Genomic DNA, 20362 nt, shown 5'->3' with positions numbered 1-20362 from the left:
TTGAAATGCTTTCTAGTATGCCAGTTTGTCTTTTTCTATCATCAGTCTTTTGAGTCTATGGAGGCATCCGAGTCACTGCTCTCATGTGGCCTGTTACTCTTACACACAACTCCTATCTTATTGATGACATCACTGAGGTCAAAGGGTAGAGGTCTCAAGGGGTCACCGTCCTCCCACTTGGGTCTGTGGACAGGTAAGTGGTCTGGGTGAATCGTGTCTAGGAGCCTTGGTGAAAATCTGCACAGAAAAAAAGAAGGTTTTTTTAATGGAAAATAGTCAGCATTATGGAAGCCCAAAATGCATCTGATCCAAATGATCTTAACATTCATTTCGCTTGTACCTGGGGTGGATTTCACAAAGAGTTAACGCTAGTCTTATCTCGAATAAGAAGAGTAAATTGTTCTAACTTAGGACTAGTCTTAAGTTGTTAATAACTCATAACGTGTTCTAGGACTAGTCCTACAGTTTGTAAGGACCGTCTTTGTGACAGGGCCCTGGTAGGCAAGATACTGCACTGATCATTATGACAAATTTTACATTTGGTATCAAAATTAATAACTCTTAGTTTAAGAGGCTATCATCCTTACTCGCAGCTGAGAAGCTGAACTGCAAGGATACAGCTGCATCATTGTCAAGTGGCCGACAGAAAGTGCCTTTTGGCAGCCAGCCATGTAATTGCCACGTTGTCTTATAATGTGCATTGCACTGATATGGTGGGTCCAAGATTATTGTTTGATGTCATGATGACCCAAGACAAATTGGGTCAACAGAATGATATACCACATTAGGCAGCCACCATCCCCTCTTCTCAATAAAACTAAAGACACACGGACACCTGTTTTACTGCGCCATGAATGAACACCCAGCAGGGTGGATATGTGTGCATTACAAGTCTTTATTATATTATTATTATATATTACATAAAAGACCAGCTGATACAACAAAACTTGGAATCGTTACTGATGAGACATACTTTTCAAGACACTGCTTTCTGAGTTTCTGTCTCTCTTTAAGAAATGGACGGAGAATCCTCGCAATGGCAATGCTTTCCTTTGTGTCTCGGTTAGTTTCGTCAATGGCAAGCTTGGTCTGTAAGGATTCAATACATACATGAAAATAGATCAAAAACGAAGAACAAGACTGGAAATTATGTTAATAATATACAAATCTTGACTGCTTTGAGTGCTATGGTTAAAACTATGACTCCAGAGGTGATCCCCGGGGAGCGTTCTATTTTCCCGAAGCGAAGCCGAGGGAAAATAGAACACTCTAGGGATCATCGAAGATTCCTTGATGGAGTTTAAACTTGAAGCAGTTCAGATATATAGTGGGGAGCCTTGCCATTGAAAACTTTGTGGACAATGCGCATCAGCTTTTGTAGTTATGTGTCTTGCTCAAAGACACAAGTTTCATGACCGGGATTCAAACCCACATCTTGATGACTCAGCCACCAGAACTTTAGTCCAGTGCACAAAACCGCTCGGCCTTGACACACCAACAAACCAATTTCAACCATCTCTTCCCACACAGGTACTAACATTGGGCAATATCTCGATAAAATGGCAATACCATTTCTTAAACGATTACCATATCGTCTAGATTTTTTGTTAATCGAATTGAGTACCTTGTTTGGTAGATATGTGCGCTGTATAAGACCTAGATATTATTATTATTTATATACTTGTAAACAAATATACTACATTAGTGGATTCTTCTTCCTACCATGTGCTCCATCTTGACCCATTCCTCCTCAAGAGCTTCAATAGCTGGTAACCAACTTCTTCTCTCTGTAGCATGCCTGGTTCCCTGCATCCAGAACTGACGAAGCCATTCAAACTCCACCTGAACACGACAAAATTAAACACACAAACACTGGATAACACTTCCAGAGTACCAGCCCAATGCCAATGTAACTTACATGTAGCCTGCAGCATCTTCGCATCTGGGCCCAATTTTATAGCTCTACTTACCGCCAAAATTTCTGAGCTAGCCTTGTAAGCATAGAATGCCTAGTAACATGGAGTACGCACGCGCATAAGCCAAGATTTTCCGCTAATCCGTGAAATATGCTTGCCGTAAGCACAGAATTCCCTGCTTCCGTAAGCGCCAATGCTCTGCTTACAGCAAGCAGAGCCGTGAAATTGGGCCCAGTATGTTCTAAAGGCCAGTACTGTGAGACATTCTGCTTACTTTCTCCCTTGTTCTGCTGCTTTTTGAGACTCCCCTTTTTCCCACCATCTTACAATCTTTACCAGTTCAATGTCTTTTCCCCTTTTGATTGGTCCACTATTAAGCTTCGTTCCGCTTCCTGCGAATGCGATACAAATGTTTGGCAGGAGTTGAGCACGAGTCAACTGACGCAAATTATTTGTGACGTAAACATTCGTGTTGCATTTGCAGTATGAACAGGGCGTTAGTTTCCTTGTGTTGTAGCCCTCACCTTGGTGTCCCTTTGTCCTTGTGTGTTGGGTGATTTTTCATAAAAACTAAACTTGAACAATCCAACCCTACCTCATTATGGATGGTCTCAGTAAGCCGAAGATGTGAGATATCAAGAGATCTCAGACAACAGTCTCCACTGGTCTCCTCAAGGAGGTTGCTTAGAGCTTCTTGACATCTCCCCTTAATGTACCTCAGTGTTCCTTTACGGCTCTATAAGACATAGGATATATGCATCCACATTAAACACTGATATAGTGGTCGAATCAATTCTTTCACTTGTTCCTAACAAAACCCTAAACTTGTACATGGTTTCGCAGACAAGTGATGACAAGCTAAATATAATACAAAACATGTTTTCCTGGTGCATTGCGGATTTACTAGAACACTGCTCAGTGAAACAGGTAACTTATTCCAGACATGATATTTGGTCCTTGGAAAAAAAGTAAGAACATCTTAGCCTTTGATTTGAGAAAGACTCTGTAGGGTTGAAACGTCAGACCATTAACTATTTTTTGAGTTCATACCACAGGTCCTTTGGGTCGGTAGGCAGTTTGCAACAGCTAATTCTATTTACACAATGTACTCCAGAGCAAAACAAATCAGTAATCAGACCAAAGTAGGATGAATATCTCGCCTGATGTACTTACATCTGATGAAGTAGTTGTTTTTACGCATATTTTTGACTGCATGGGGGCTCTTTTATCAGGGAATGTCTTTTATCACAATTGCAGTTTCATCTTACTTTAATTGCCTGTATGTACTTTTCTTGCATCAATGACGAAAAAAATCAACATCATAATAACTAAACTTGTTTTTTTATCACATAAAATTGGTCCACATATGCCATCACGTGGTTAGAATACGGCAAATTAAGTGCGTCTAGTACCTTTCCTCGCTCGGCCCCAACGGCCAGTCTATCCAGGACCGCTGGGATGGGCTAATCAGCTTACACAGATTCTTGTTTAGGAAGTATGTCATGCATGCAGTGTGAGTGAGTGTGATGCATGATCGGACTTGCTTTAACCAATGAGCGTGCTTGATACGTTTGCCCATCCCAGCGCTTTTGGTTAAGGCCCTGGGGCCGAGCGAAGTACCTTCCCTGATTGTACTTACATCAGCGACTCTATGAGTGGAGCTGAAGCGTGATTGGCTGCCGGTTATTACACAGTGTTGATGGGTGTCATTCAGATTGCCTAACATGAAGTAAGATTCCCCCGATGCTAATGGGATAGCCACCCCGGGGGTCTCTATGTCCCACGACACCTTCAGGCCAACCTTCCAGTCTGTTTTATCAACGGAATCATCACTTTCATCTGTGAATAGAATACAACAAAATTATTTTGTTGTTCTGTTAGCTCCGAGCATACTTTGGTCATTGCTGTGCCGATGCACTACGCAAAATGCACACAAAATGTTGGTATACATGTAAACCCCAAGTTGCATTGTGACGTCACACTCTCAAAAAGTGCCATCCCAGAGGCCAAAAGTTGGCAGATCAATGGACAATAGCCGTTGTTTGTTAAAGTAAAACCGTTAACGTGCACTCAGCACACCTGTAGTGTTTTGCGTTGTATGCAAGGGGCCTTTTGATTTCTATACCCCTTTTACACAACCTCGATTGCACCTTTGATTAATGCCTGTCATTTTGGGAGTAAAATCTTTTGTGCATGTCTTTGTGAATGATTTAGACTCCCAAAATGGCAGACAGTGGAATGGACCGTTCCGGCTTTCCACTAAGCTCCGCCCACCGCGCAGGTGAGCAAGACACGTGTACGAACACACCCAATGACATTCTGCACGATTCTGCCGCGCGTGCCAAATATACGCACACGCATGACCGAGTTTGTCCGACCACAATCATTGCTGTGATTGGTCAAATGGGTGAACCGCGCACAGTTTGATTGATAGGCCGGATCGGTCCATAGGCGCGTGTGAGTGCGCTGTGTATTGGCCACCATTACCGAGGTCAAACAAAAAACATGCTCTGAAAGGGCAAATGGTCTTTTCATTAAGTTGTGAACCAAAAGCTCAAAATGTTGTAGCAAAGTTCAAATGTTTTGTGAAAGTAATACCCCAACCTGAGTATGTTTGACTGTACACAGCTACGGTGGATCCTCTAACCAGATTGCCATCCATGTGCCAGCTGACTGCCAGAGATCCCATCCCATAATACGGCTCTGGCTTCAACCTCACATCTAGGTCCGTAGGGTCCATATAATTAATGAGCGCAACATTGAAGTCGGTGCCGTCGTCGATAGAAAGGATTCGACCATCCCCAGATTCACATCCACGACTTTCCTCTTTGTCTAAACAAGACGGAGTTCCTTCATCACTCTTAGTTCTTGTAACTGCTCTCTCTAGCCTCTCATTCTCCTTTTCCAACAGAAGTTTTCTTGAAGCTACTTTAAAGTGCTCGTTCAGTTTCCCGATCACCCCGCAGGCAATCTCAATCTCATTCTCCGGTTGGACGTCCCCGAAGGACCAAGGGATGGTGAACAAACGCAGACCTAAATATTTGTAGGTTGTCCCCGGTTCTCCGACTAATGTACGGGAGATTGGGGTCTGGACCGTTTGACCTTTCACCTTGACCCAATCCCGATAGAAGTAACCATGGTAATAGAGTACATTCAAAGCCCATGTTAGATCTTCTTGCAGAGACTCAGGGATACAGGATTGCGGCTCATGTGCAAAGTTTGAATATTTCTCTTTCATCTGTAAAAATACAATTCATATTAAAATTTATATAAGTTTTCTAACCTAATGTGTGTGCAAAATATTCATATGATTTTATACGCTTTTAGAGGAATTTTAAACATGACATCATTGGCTGCTAACAATACAATGGATCTGTACTTTCCACACAGAAATTTTGAATTTAGTCGAAACATCAAACTCAATTTGGTTCTGATGGTTTGGACCTGATTCCCCACAAAAGTGTACAGACCCATATACTTGAAATCTTAACAAACTTCCCACTGCAATGGTAATAAATACAATAGCTTTTTATATAACATGAGTTAGAGACTTTTTACTTTTTTTCCTCAGTTTCATATAGACTTAATCTTTTCGAGTTTGACATTTTAGAGCCCCGCTTTTGATAAAAAAAAAACCTGCAGATCCAGAACGGGGAAAACATAGGCCTAAAACATGATGAAAGACAAATAATGAACATTGTAATGAACAAACTTAAGTGTTTTTGTACCAAGCTTAACTGCTTTAGTGAGATGGTGAGACCATGGAGGTAGAAACAGTGAGACACAAGTAATAAATTTAAAAAACTCCTCACCAAAGACTCAAATGTTGCATCAGCGGGAGTCAGAAACGGTAGCTTTCCTTTTGCTACTTCAGATAAAAGTTGTCTTTTCTGAAAACAAAAGTAAAGAATCAAGGAACATTTCAGTATAATTATTTAAACTAACAACTGTTGTAAAACGGTGAAACTATTCATCAGAAAATGACAGGAAAAAAACTGCAATCTACAGATAAATGGTCAGGTTTGTTTTGAAGTACACCCTTTAAATTGGTAGTTTTGTGGTAGTGTTTTTGAGGGTGGCGCTGAATACCGTAGTTTTCCCGTATTTTCTGGTATTTTTCAGTGTTTTCTGGTGTTTTCCGGTGTTTGTAGTTTTCAGGAGTAATAACTAGCCCTGGCGGCCTTACACTTTCGTTTTGTACTACAGTGACGTCCTGGACATCAGGGTAAATTTCTGGGGCGGAAAATTTTCACAGCTTCATAACTCAAATCTTACCTGCAAGAAAGCACCAATTTCAACAGATTCACATTCCATGGCAGCATATGTTTTTCTGCGGTGGGTTTTGATCGTCATATATTCTTCACAAATCCGTCATTTTCATGAAATAATGCAGCTCCCATCGTTAAGGAATTCCCATTTTTGTCCGTACTCTCACAGTCTGCCGTGTGTACGCAAGACGCGCGGCGCGCACATTTTGAATTGTGTTGTTAACGCTGTGTGCAGTCAAGATACGGTGACCAAGAATTCATGCGTCTACGCTTGCATCATGCGTCTTGAACGCGAATGTATACGCGTACGCACGACAACAGACAACACTGTGAGAAAACGATCGAAACGGGAATTTTTTAACATTGGAAGCTGCATTATTTCACGAGAATGACGGATTTGTGAGGAAAATATGAGGACCAAAACCCACCGCAGAAAAATGTATGCCGTCATGGAATGTGAATCTGTTGAAATTAGTGGCTTGTTGCAGGTAAGATTTAAGTTATGAAGCTGTGAAATTTTTCCGCCCCAGAAACGGGCCTCAATACTTAGGACTCTGTTCCTGTGTACAGAGAAAGAGTCCTATGTAGGGCTAGAGTAATAACATAATGTTCTGGTAGTGTTCCTGTTTTGAGGGCAAGGTTAGTACTACACGTAAGTTGGTAATAAAAATAAACTTTACTTGTTCAATTGATTGATTTCAAAGGGGAAACATACCAAACCAAGTAAGTCAGTCAGCCAGTTGATGTTATAACAAACTACATCTGAAATAGTCTATCCAAGTTTAATTTGATAACATATACATTTGTTGAAGTTTAAATTTGAAGTGTTTGTAACAATTGCTGTTTGTTTTTAATATATTATTTAATTTTAACATTATTGGCATTCATCATTTCAGGATTTGCTATACAGTATCTCATTGCAAATGTTTTCTATAATTAAAATATATTTAGTCTACTGAAACATAGAAAATTCCTTAAGTAATTATCTATCACTACCACACAGTGGTGACCTTTTTTACTCACCTCCATGCACGGAGGAATCTCCATGCACAGGGAGAGACACCACTGCATCATATTTGATGTTCCAGGGGTGGATTTCACAAAGAGTTAGGACTAGTCTTATCTCGATTTAGGACCAGTTACTCGTCCTAACTTAGGAATATCCATGCAATTTGTATATCTCCTAGGACTAGTCCTAACTCTTTGTGAAATCGACCCCAGAATGAGAATGAAAACTCCAAACTGAAACTAAAGTAAAAGTAAAACGGCTAAAAAACGTCAGTGTTTTCTACTTCTTCGTTACCTTTATTTCCTTCCCTGAATCACCACTCGCTTTCCTCTTCGGCATTTTTGACATCCATCGACGAGGGAACTATAAACAATCAAAACAATTTACATAAAGAATGAAACATTAACATTATTGCATTATGATCTCGATCACCTGCTGTCACTGGTGTCATATGTCCAGTACGCACGTGTACTTGTTTATTTCCGGGGTTGCTTCTCTTTCCTTTATTGCACTGTCGCATAAATAATACTTCGCTTTTTTTAGAAAGCTAAAAAGTAGATCATGAAGTTAAATACAAAGAAATATAAAAAAATTCAACTAAAAATACATTTCAAGTTTTAAAAAAGAAATTTTTAGCAACCAAAATATGCTAAACATAACTATACGTCTGTATTTTTGAAGAATCTTTTAAACATTTCGGTTTGCAACACCATTTCGTTCTGAGGCAGGACACCACGCATGCGTACTAACGACTTTCCTGAATTTTTTCAAAAACGAGAAACTGCAATGGCCGCCGTAAACAAACGCAGTCTGTGTGTGATTGAATTGACGCTGTGAATAATCACCTTCGTACAGGAGAAAATCACAAAATTCGGGTACGTTAAATGGCGTCAAACTTGATTAAATGGTCGGTGTTATCAATGTCAATTGTTTCTTTATAAAAAGACTTTTGGTTAAACAAGTTTAAGTCGTTTTTTTCTTCTGCTGTTCCACGACGCGACGGAGGTACATGTAGGTCCGTCTGGCCGGCGGGGGGCTGCGGTCCGTGTTCGGCCGCCGTCCGTACGGCGCGTAGGGTTGGGGTTGTCACTGCACTGGGCTGGGTGTGTCGTGTGTGACTGTGTGTGAAGATCTGCTGGATGAAAAGGAAGATGGCCGTCTAAGGGCTCTGTTTCTGTTACTCTTAGTATAGAATGGATTTGAAATAATTTCGATGTGAAGACTGACTTGACTGAAGTGAACTTGAATGAATGATGAAGTGGAATACCGAATGAATGCATGCGGATTCAAATTTATTTAGTTTTATTTATTAATTTTGATAAAAAAGTAGATGTTAACTGCTTTTCACTTTGTTTATATTTTTATTTAATCATTAAAATAATTAAGGATAATATTTGTATTACTATTAGTATGAGTATTAGTTACATTTTGGATAATATGGTGCCACCTCTTTTTCACTCATTTTTACTATAGTATTAGGGATTATCTCATTGAGTTTGAGGTAAATTAGATATGCCTACCATATAAGTTTATATCGAATGAAAAAGTGGTGGCGCCATACAAAAACTTTTCCTACATTTTGAATGTGTGAATAACATGATCATCTTCATTTAATAGTTGCGATAATGTAACCCTCCTCTCCATTTTTACCACTCTCGAAAATCATGATACAAATTCTAGGATAGGAACACAAATTTAATCCTCAATCCAATATCTAATGTTTCCTTTCATAACACCATTGAGAAATTATTTTGAAGAAAAGTACAAAAACTTACCAGATCCCGGAGCGAAACCAGGGGTCGAAATTGCCACTAGCCCGCTAGCCCGGGACTACCAGATTTACAGCCGGGCTACTCATTTTTCCAGTTTGATAGCCCGACGGGCTAGTGGAAAAATAATGCAAAAATCATCATCACAAACAATAAAGAACTATGTTATTGGTGTATTGTAAAGTTTGAGCCGTGACGCGAGACATAATGTGTCTTTCGGGCTACCAAACTCTAATCAGGGCTACTAAAAATTATTGGTCACTAGCCCTGCTGACTACCATGGAAATACACTTAATTTCGACCCCTGGAAACAGTCACAAATTTCCCAGGTTGATATTTTGAATCTGTCCAATTGCCTGTTTTTTGACTTCCCGATATTTTCAACGCATTATATTTTGGTCACCAAGCGCTGAACCGCAGGTACGTTGTACCAGCCTATTGGATTGACAAATTGCCGAGCCGCGGCTGAGTTGGACTAAACCATTCTGTGAAAGGCATGTTACAAGGCAGTGCGACAGGGCATGCGCGCTAAATGAGTGATTGTTGTTGTTTTTAAATGGTGTTATTATTATTGTTTGTTTAGTATTCACTGGATATGGACATTTGTGTTTACATTGTCTCTGCTGCGCCTTGAACATCTGTAAAGATTGATTTGGCGCATTACAAATACCTACTATTATTATTTTATTATTAGTAACGTTGAACAACTTTGAAAACAGTACATTTAAAACATCTTTTATTTCTGTTTATCCACAGATACCAATCAACATGTTTTTCTTATGCCAGCTAACAATGTGTAGTTCATAATGGACACTGACAGCTTATATGAGGATGTACCAGTCCGTGACCCAAGTGGAGGGGTCAGGGGTCATGATGTACCCCAAGGTAAGTTGGTGGCTTGTGGAGGAGGAGGGGGGGGGGGCGCAAGAAAGTGAGTTGTGGAGTTCTGTACCAAGGTCAGAATTGTATTAAAACTCTTGGCAGTCTAGTTGGTAAGACACTGCCGTCGATTTCACAAAACTCTTCCTAACTTAAGACTTATCTTAGGATTTAGGACGAGTCCCATCCCTGCACTGTAGTATGCAGACCTTAAGATTAATCCTAAGTTAGGAAGAGTTACTCGTCCTAACTCGAGATAAGACGAGTCCTAACTCTTTGTGAAATCGACGGCTGGTCTAGAATGGCAAAGGTCAGGGGTTCGAATCCCCCCAGAGTTATGTGTATGCTTACAGGTGATTGTTTTCACAGAGCTCGGAAAAGTACTGAGTATCAAGTACATATGTACAGTGCTAATAATACACATGGTGTCCCATATGGTTGGAATGCAGGCAGTGGATATGAGATACAAGTGCAGAAGAAAACACATGATGTGGCCTGACTTCAAGTAAAAATTGTGTTGGGAAAGGATCAAAATATAAACAAGAGCCAAGTTATTAATAACCCAGAAGCAAACAATGTCTTAAAGGAACAATTACGGAATTGGTTTTGCTAGCAAAAAAGTTGCTGGCAGTGTTTAAGCACTGTATGGTAATCCACCATATTTATAAACTGACAAACCTGTAGAAGTTTGAGATCGATCGGCCATCTGGGTCACGAGAGAATAGAGAAAAAACGATTACAAATTTTGCATTGCATCTATGCCAAAATAAAAATGAATAACTGAGCGATAAACTTCAAGCACGAAATTAGATTATTTATTTCTCATTAAATATGAAATTTCAGGCAGAAATATTTTAAGGGATGTTTTCTACTATCATCATCATTAGACCATGTTAGTTTTATGTAAATCTGTGATTTCCACAATTTTTGTTTCTTACCAATTCTGTAACGTTCCTTTAATTAGCATAATTCCCATTTAGAATCAACAAAGAGAAAACATCGACAAGCAACAATCAAGAATATACATTCAGTTGGTAAAATATTACTGAAATAAAAACAGTGATCACAAACATGACAAAAGACTCTTAGATGCCTTAGCTGAGCTGGGCCCAATTTCATGGCTCTGCTTACTGCCGAATTCTACGCTTACGATTACCATTCTTCGCTTAGTGGCAAGCGCCAAAATTCTGCGCTAGCCTTGTATTTTAAGCGAAGAATGCCTAGGAACGTGAAGTACTGGTATGCACTCGTAGAAGCCCAGATTCCCACTAACCCGTGAAACGCTCGGCATAAGCACGAAACTCCCTGCTTCATGTAGTTCATTGCCTTTACTCCATCAGATAATGAACAGCGTCGTGCCCAGCAGCGACGAGCTGTCGCCAAAATCAGTCGAGAGGAGTTAGAAGATAAGTACCTCCGTCTTCATGATGAGAATCTGGTTCTGAAGAAGCATGCCAGGAAACAAGAGGAGAAGATTAAGAAGTGAGTGCAATAGACTGTGCAAGTCTCGCGCGCACCGGAGCGAGAAAACACGACAACTGAAGAACTTTATTTTTATTACAAAAATACCCTATAGAGCTTGTTTAAATTAGTTTTAGCTTTTTAAACAAATACACAATTATCGGTTGAAGTCTATGTATAGACCAAAGTAAAACTCTGGGACAAGGATGTTTGTTTGATCTTAAATTTTTTGAAACCCCTTTTGTAAATCTACGCCCGAATGTGAAACTACTCAAAGCTGGTTTATACACGGACGCACGATGGTCGCAAGGGCGTTAGATAAACGCGTGACGCAGTTTAAATAGGAAGCTGACGCATAAACGAACAATGAAAAGGCTTTTCACCCCCTGCGACCAAAAAAAGCGTCTGCGTTACTTTCGTGATCGGAGACGGGCACAAATTCTTAACTTTTACCAAGTAACCTGACCTGAGGTCAAGTTTAAATATCGGTTTTTCTTCGTTATTATGTTGACTTTATTTTTACTTTTATATATGATGTTAATTAGTATTACATTTTTAACAACATATTATGTAATTTTTATGGTCATAAACTACATTAAACTAAAGTAATAGACCAAACAAAATCTCCCCAATGTTAAACTCCATAAGGTTGGGACCACAATGGTCCCGGAAAGTCAAATCCGCGCGAGACTTGCACAGTCTATATGGATATGTGGAGGCTGTTTTCACTGTCAAATTTTTGTTTCAGAGAATGTTTTAAAGGCACTGGACATTATTGGTAATTACTCAAAACAATTGTGAGCATAAAACCTTTTTGGTAACGAGTAATGGGAAGAGGTTGATAGTGTAAAACATTGTGAGAAACAGCTCCGTCTGAAGGACGTAGTTTTCAAGAAAGAAGTAGTTTGCCATTTTACGTCGCGAACTAACACGGTCGGCCATTTATGGCAGTCAAATTTTTGACTCCCATAAATGGCCGACCGTGTTTGTCTACGAGGTAAAACGAAAACCACGCAATTTCGAGGCATATTTGTGTAGATCATTGTATTCTACTTTTACAACATCTTTCTAACCATACCGATTTTATAACAAACGGTTATAACAAGACCAACTCGACTGATCCAAGGCAACGTGTTCCTTTAACATTTGAGTGAGAAATTTACCTCTTTTTCTTTAAAAATGTCTCTTTTCTCTGGGTGTATTTACCAAAAATGGCAAAATGGTAAACATTTGCTGACAGTAGGTACATCTGGCACTGATGCAATTGGTCTGGCTGGCTAGTTCAATTTTGAAAAGCATCCCTATTCCATTTGAAATATGGACCAGTGGACAAGGTTTGGAACTAGTGATATGACAAAGTAATTGGACAGTCACTAAAATCATACAAGACAAGCACTGAGATTATTACTAATAAATGAGTTAAATAGAACATAATGGAGGAAACAAGATCTTCCTGAGAGCACGGTCCACAAGAAGAAAAATCCACTCATGAAAGAAAACAATAGTTTCACCTTTCTAAAAATATTTTAGTAGTCGATTGATGCTTCTCCAACAGAATGGCTACCAAACTGATAAGATTGGTTACTGATCGTAAGAAGCAGGACCATGAGGTGGGTGGAGCTCACCAGCGTGGCCGGAAGGGGCGGGATGTTGAGACAGATGAGATGATTGAGGACTTACAGGGTAAAGTGAGGGATCTCAACAAACAGAATGATATGCTGAAGAATAAGGTAGGACAAAGTCAATCTGCAAAATTTGTGAAAAGAACAGAATTTTATTTTACTGTTTGTGTGTTAGTATACAAATGTTGACTGCTTCAAGTGCTATGATTAAAACTACGACTCCCGAGGTGATCCCCGGAGTGTTCGCCGAAGGAAATGGAACCGTGTGGGGATCACAGAGGAAGTCGGAGTTTTAACCATAGCCAAGTTAAAGCAGTCAATATTTGTTGTATAACACGCCAAAAGACTGTTTCTTATCCCTGTATGCGCATTTCAGATACACAGATGCACAATTGATAGGGTTTGAGGTGGGTAAAAAGGCGTCTGGGTACTGCAAGCCATGTGGTAGTCGTGGGACTATCACACTGCAAACGATGCACTATCACACGGTCGCTGTCTAGTAAAACTAAGACATACGTATCATGTGACGCACTCTGACGCACTCTAAACCAGCGAAAAGGCAGAATATTTGTAAGGGGTGTTATAAATTTGAATATTATCTGGTACAATGCTATGCTTGATAACAAGTTAGCGTATAAATTTAAAATTTTCTGACTATCAAGAGTTCGAGACAGTTGCTTTCCACGTGATTCTGGGCAAAATGTTGTGTTGTTGGAAATTCTGACAAGATGTGAAATTGTCTCCTTGTTCAAAATACTTGACCTGTAGAAAAGGAATAACTGCTAATAGACAATGATAGAGACAACGTGATAAACTAATATGTAAGTAACAAGAATTTACTATTGAGAATACTTCTTTTTGTTTTACTTTCTTTATTGCTGTTTCACTCTACTGCAGTTGACAATTACTAAGCAACAGCTTGCAACACAGGGTAGTAGACAGACACCATATCCACACGTACAATCAAGAGTAAACACAGTAAGTAATAATCAGTCGTAGTCACTGTAATCATATTACCATCACTATTATCACACTTCACAGTTATCACTTATAATCAAGATCACTGTAGTCAGGTATAATCACTGTAATCACAGTTATAATTGGTGTTACCAGCAGTTAAAATCTCTGTAATCAGCTATTAATCACTGTTTTCGCAGTAATAATCACAGTTATGATCACAGTGATCACAGTTATGATCACTGTGATCACAGTCATGATTACTGTGATTACATTTATGATCACTGATCACATTTATGATCACACAGGAGATCGCAGTTATGATCACTGTGATCACAGTTATGATCACTGTGATCACGGTCATGATCACTGTGATCACAGTTATGATCACAGTGATCACATTTATGATCACTGTGATCGCAGTTAACTGTGATCACAGTTATGATCACTGTGATCACAGTTATGATCACTGTGATCACAGTTATGACCACTGTGATCACAGTTATGATCACTGTGATCACAGTTATGATCACTATTATCACACTTCACAGTTATCACTTATAATCAAGATCACTGTAGTCAGGTATAATCACTGTAATCACAGTTATAATTGGTGTTACCAGCAGTTAAAATCTCTGTAATCAGCTATTAATCACTGTTTTCGCAGTAATAATCACAGTTATGATCACAGTGATCACAGTTATGATCACTGTGATCACAGTCATGATCACTGTGATTACATTTATGATCACTGATCACATTTATGATCACACAGGAGATCGCAGTTATGATCACTGTGATCACAGTTATGATCACTGTGATCACGGTCATGATCACTGTGATCACAGTTATGATCACAGTGATCACATTTATGATCACTGTGATCGCAGTTAACTGTGATCACAGTTATGATCACTGTGATCACAGTTATGATCACTGTGATCACAGTTATGATCACTGTGATCACAGTTATGATCACTGTGATCACAGTTATGACCACTGTGATCACAGTTATGACCACTGTGATCACAGTTATGACCACTGTGATCACAGTTATGATCACTGTGATCACAGTTATGATCACTGTGATCACAGTTATGATCACTGTGATCACAGTTATGATCACTGTGATCACAGTTATGATCACTGTGATCACAGTTATGATCACTGTGATCACAGTTATGATCACTGTGATCGCAGTTATGATCACTGTGATCACAGTTATGATCACTGTGATCACAGTTATGATCACTGTGATCGCAGTTATGATCACTGTTATCGCAGTTATGATCACTGTGATCACATTTATGATCACTGTGATCGCAGTTAACTGTGATCACAGTTATGATCACAGTGATCACATTTATGATCACTGTGATCGCAGTTAACTGTGATCACAGTTATGATCACTGTGATCACAGTTATGATCACTGTGATCACAGTTATGATCACTGTGATCACAGTTATGCTCACTGTGAATGATCACTGTGATCACAGTTATGATCACAATAATGATCACTGTGATCACAGTTATGATCACTGTGAATGATCACTGTGATCACAGTTATGATCACTTAAGCAATTACCAATTTGGACTGATCACAGTGAACTCACAGTGGTAAACAGCTTAAACCAACCATGCTTATACCATGCATGCAAATTCGACTGACATAAAACAATTTTACAAAAACAAAACTCAAGCTGGGGCATATTTTCCAGAAATGTTTCAGAACCACCAACGGTTCAAATCGTTCCTTGGACAAGAACCTCATACATGTACATGTATGTATGAATTGAGTTTTCAGTCCCTACCTGTTTAAGTGGGTTTAACTCTGTACTTAAAAAATTGAATTTTTTTGTCTGGACCTTTTATTTTTATTTGACAGGGATTGCCTCGACCTCCTCCACCAGATAACATCAAGAAGGGCTTGAGGGTTCAGGGACATGAACGCAACAAGTAAGACACTGACTCTTGTATGCAAACATGTCGTAGTTTATATTTGTGTATGAGTTAATGTAGGTACCAATTTCTTTTTCCATTCATAAATACCTTAATAATAATAATAATAATAATAATAATAATAATAATAGAACACCATTTATATAGAGAATGAAAAGAACAAAACGACAAAGGAAATGAAATAAAAAACCAAGAGGAATCCACGACCAGGCAAAGCCTGCAGCAAAAAGCTGGTCTCTCTTTGTGGTGACATGTAGTAACGACCTAAAGTCACTTGCCTAGCCCTGAAGACGGTCAGAGCAGACCGATCGAAAATTTGATTTGTCAACCAACAGATCTTTTCAGAACCAACACTATTCAAAAGAGAGATTTCCAAATGGTGTTACCACAAACCTCAACTAATGAAATTGGTACTATTATTTTTTAGCCTCACTTAAACATGTTAAAGACACTGGACACTGTTAGTAATTGTCAAAAACTAGCCTTCACAGTTGGTGTATCTCAACATATATGTATAAAATAACAAACCTGTGAAAATTTGAGCTGAGTCGATCGTTGAAGTTGCGAGATAATAATGAAAGAAAAAACACCCTTGCCCTGTTGCCACACGAAGTTGTGTGCTTTCAGATGCTTGATTTCGAGACCTCAAATTCTAAATCTGAGGTCTCAAAATCAAATTCGTGGAAAATAACTTCTTTGTCGAAAAGTATTTCAGAGGGGGCCGTTTCTCACAATGTTTTATACCACCAACCTCTCCCCATTACTCGTTACCAAGTAAGGTTTTTTTGCGATAATTATTTGTAGTAATTGCCAATAGTGTTCACTGCCTTTAAACATGTCAAATGGTTCCTGTATTTTGTTTGTCTGTTTGTCATTAACGTAGATCAGCAACACCCAGAGCTTTCAGGAATGACGTCCTTCCAAGATACGGTCACAGTCTCCTTGAAGAAGCTAGAGAAGAAAATCACAGACTGTAAGTACCGTCATGGTGATTTATGGCCTTTCTTTAACCCTGTCAATAATGTGTGATTTCCGACTTCCGTTGGAAAATGAAATCCACACGCATACTACTCATTCAGGAATTGAACACAAGATCCTTGTCGTTTTAGAGCAGAAGTCTTGTCACTACACCACCAAGCATGCCTGGTGATAGGGAGACAAGTTTCAAAGCCGTAATAGACTTTATGCACATGACGTCATTTCAGTAGGGCGCCCTCACCTAGAGGTCAAAAGGAGGTTGTTCATTGGCCAATCCTGTGCGCCGCGCGTATAAATCTGTGCGATTTTTTCCACTAAGATGGCCGCTGGATGACGTCAATGCATAAGGTCTATTGGCTGTAGGTAGTTCAACAAGAACAACTTGATCATCCTTGCTGTACGTATTGTATTAGAGATAAACATCTCGATCCGTGGCGGTGAAGAAATTCAGTCCCCTGATTCATTAAACTAAAGCAGAAGTCACCTAGTTTCTCTGTCTACTTTTAGTACCACAAAGGTAATGCATGGAGGATAAAGAGTATAATTTATTTTTACCCTTAACACCAATGTGTAATACGCACTGTATACTCTTCCAAGTACTTTTTCCGAGTTTTGTGGAAAAAATCCACAGGCAAATCACTCGGTACTGCATTGCTAGAGCAGCAGTATTGTTGTCTTGCCACTAGACCACTGAGCTAGCCCATTTAAATTGTGAACATTTTTATGACAATCGTGTGTGTATTTATTAAAGACAGTGGACACTATTGGTAACATATGCATGAAATAACAAACCTGTGAAAATTTGAGCTCAATTGGTCGTCGGAGTTGCGAGATAATAATGAAAGAAAAAACACCCTTGTCACACGAAGTTGTGTGCGTTTAGATGGTTGATTTCGAGACCTCAAGTTCTAAACTTGAGGTCTCGAAATCAAATTCGTTGAAAATTACTTCTTTCTCGAAAACAACGTCGCTTCAGAGGGAGCTGTTTCTCACAATGTTTTATACTATCAACCTCGCCCCATTACTCGTTACCAAGTGAGGTTTTATGCTGATAATTATTTTGAGTAATTACTAATAGTGTCCATTGCCTTTAATTATTTTTTCTTCTTGATTCAGTGAACAGGTGATTCAGGATCTTCAAGATCACATCGCATCCTTGGAGCAAGATAAAGATATACTTCAAGAGCAGGTGAAGATGCACACATTCACTTACATCTGAGTTAGAAACCTTAAGAATCAGATGTGAACCGCGCTAAAGGGTCACAAAACTCGGTCTTCAAAGTCTCTCAAAAATTTAATAAAAAGAGAAATAGGCAGTTGAGCTAAGTGAGTGGGCGGGTTGGCGTAGTCGCATCTTTCCACGCCTTCTACCTCTAGGACCTAGGTTCGAGTCACACCAACTGCGTTGGTTTCCCAGGAATAACTCTCTGGGATTTTTATCTTTGACCCACTTTTGGAGAGATGGGGACAAGGGTTTTGCCCAGGGGTAGGGGAGGGGGTTCAAACCCTGAATGCCTGACTTTCCTGGCAAAACACAAATATTTGAATAGACTTTCACAGGTTTATTTAATTTTTTAAAATTCTAATCGTGAATGCAAGGACTCTCAGAAAAGTGAACTTAACTACTGTGTTAGCCAAGAATCCAATGGAGAGAGAGAAGACAAGGAAGGAATTTTTAGTTTTAGATGTGGCGTTATTCAAACCGGGTGCTATACATACAGGTGGAAGGCGAGGAAAGGTTCTATTAGATCCATTTGTGTTCAGCATTTTCCATAAAAACCTTGTTTGTTTGGTTTTATTTTGCCTTAGGTAAGAATAAAGGAGATCGAACAGGAGGAGACACTGCTCAGGTTGAAGGAACACATGTCAGCAGGTCAAAGGTCTGTGAACTCTACTGATGAATATTCGTAATTCATGCAAACATTATACATGTAGAAGCAATTAAAGCAGGCTCATCAAGCACTTTACTTTGAACCTACATGTAGTATTGGGTACTTTTTATTATCCATTTTTGTTATCTTTGTGGACAATATAAAATGCGACAAATGACCCCCCACCCCCCCCCTACAAACCAATTAGGAAGAAAGAATAGTTCAACGATGATGTGTGACTATAAGTAGCGCTCTGCAACTTCTGTCCGAGATAAGTTCAATTTGAAGTAATGTCGTAAGGCACATTCAAGTACAATAGCATTTTGAACTAATGCCAAACAAAAGACGCCAAGTACCCGGATCTCGGACAAAACTGTGAAACTCCACTACACGTAGGTGGTGTGGCATGTTTGTCTGACAGCTGGGTATTTTATGCAAGGGTGACGTCATTACATGTAGTGTGGGGTGCTATTGTTTTGTTGAGTGTTCATCTAGTTCACCTACAGTGACTCAAACTCAAACTCAGACTCGACCTTTGTGACTTGTCACCCAAACTCGTCCCAATTGACTTGTGACTTGCTGGACTCAATAATTGGGAACTCAAGACTAGCTCAATCCATCCTTCGACATTACCCTTGCAAGGGTGACGTCATTACATGTAGTGGAGGGTGCTATTGTTTTGTTGAGTGTTCATCTAGATCACCTACAGTGACTCAAACTCAGACTCGACCTTTGTGACTTGTCACCCAAACTCGTCCCAATTGACTTGGGACTTGCTGGACTGAGCATACTGATCGAACTGTTGAGTCGTTAACCACCAGTTCTCTTTAGAATCAACACTACATAAAAGAGGTATTCTCTGCGGTGTCACTGCAAACCTCTCTTAGATATAGTCTACTTTGTCGATTTCGGATTGAACCTCTTGCATATAAGCTGCTATTGCTGAGGTCAAACAAAAGAAACGTAAAGGTGTGGTTTTTTGCGATAAACAAATCTAAGTATTTTTTGCCCTCAGCAATGAGGGCACTGCTTGAGCTTGTGACATTGTATGCAAGGGGTCTACACATTGTTTGCAGTTTGATCCTATTAGTGAAATCAAGCTCTTTATTAGTGAACTAAATTGTAGCTTTTCTGTAGCCTTTAGCATAATGTGTTTCCTTTACAGCTTCTGACTGAACTTTTTCAGTTGTGCCTTCTCTTTGCGCCTGCATTGTATTTAACACTGTTGTTGTTTTTTTGTTCACTTGACTTCATTTTTGTTTCCATCTCCCGTCCGTTACCATGACAACAGACATTCAGCAAAGTAAGTGTCGGTGCCCTGAGGGCGCTATATATCAGAGGGCATGCATGTTGCCTCGCAAGATTTTCATCAGCCAATATTAACCCATATCACTATGCGGTGTGATACAATGCACAGAATATGCACGAATGGTCTCTGATGATACTAAATTCCATTTGATTTTTCTTCCTACTCCAAACTCCCTCCCCACCTCCTTAAAAGAAAGTCTTTGTTATTATTTTGATGCACATTCTTTTTCTCAAGTTGCCCAATTTATTGGAAGTTGTGAACATGTACTCAGGGTTTTAGGTCGACTTCAAATTGATGACGAATTTTAACAATGGTATTGAGTAATACAGCTCGACAATAGACAAAATTAAGGGGTAACAGCTT

At 39.4% G+C, this 20362-nt stretch overlaps 2 protein-coding genes across 2 annotated transcripts in view; one reads left to right on the top strand and one right to left on the bottom strand.

The window, feature by feature from the left end:
• Nucleotides 1–40: 40 nt before the first annotated feature.
• On the bottom strand, nt 41–7645 carry LOC139935134 (alpha-ketoglutarate-dependent dioxygenase FTO-like). Its single transcript, XM_071929609.1, has 8 exons — nt 7488–7645; nt 5729–5806; nt 4521–5154; nt 3556–3755; nt 2512–2652; nt 1723–1842; nt 974–1089; nt 41–237 (listed from the first exon to the last, which is right to left on the bottom strand). The coding sequence occupies exons 1-8, from the start codon at nt 7539–7541 to the stop codon at nt 42–44; spliced, it is 1539 nt and encodes a 512-aa protein (XP_071785710.1). The 5' UTR covers nt 7542–7645; the 3' UTR covers nt 41.
• A 322-nt stretch (nt 7646–7967) lies between these two features.
• The window catches only part of LOC139934679 (protein fantom-like), a 42372-nt gene continuing 29977 nt past the window's right edge, over nt 7968–20362 (top strand). The window contains exons 1-9 of the mRNA XM_071929035.1: nt 7968–8068; nt 9719–9847; nt 11182–11323; nt 12858–13032; nt 13822–13902; nt 15768–15838; nt 16725–16814; nt 17936–18008; nt 18629–18699. Of these exons, the coding sequence (XP_071785136.1) occupies nt 9769–9847; nt 11182–11323; nt 12858–13032; nt 13822–13902; nt 15768–15838; nt 16725–16814; nt 17936–18008; nt 18629–18699 (782 nt within the window). The 5' untranslated portion in view covers nt 7968–8068; nt 9719–9768. The remainder of the gene's footprint in view (nt 8069–9718; nt 9848–11181; nt 11324–12857; nt 13033–13821; nt 13903–15767; nt 15839–16724; nt 16815–17935; nt 18009–18628; nt 18700–20362) is intronic.

The sequence above is a fragment of the Asterias amurensis genome, chromosome 3, assembly GCF_032118995.1.
Source record: "Asterias amurensis chromosome 3, ASM3211899v1".
NCBI lineage: Eukaryota > Metazoa > Echinodermata > Asteroidea > Forcipulatida > Asteriidae > Asterias > Asterias amurensis.
Note: the sequence above shows the minus strand (reverse complement) of the source record. Positions and strands in the feature narration are given on the sequence as shown.

Bases quoted from the DNA above. Each gene is read 5' to 3' on its own strand.
- LOC139935134 (XM_071929609.1), bottom strand. From the start codon at position 7,541: ATGTCAAAAATGCCGAAGAGGAAAGCGAGTGGTGATTCAGGGAAGGAA. The intron at 5,807-7,487 runs GTAACGAAGAAG...TTTTGTTTTCAG, and splicing joins ATTCAGGGAAGGAAATAAAG to AAAAGACAACTTTTATCTGA. The intron at 3,756-4,520 runs GTTGGGGTATTA...TTCTATTCACAG, and splicing joins GTACAGTCAAACATACTCAG to ATGAAAGTGATGATTCCGTT.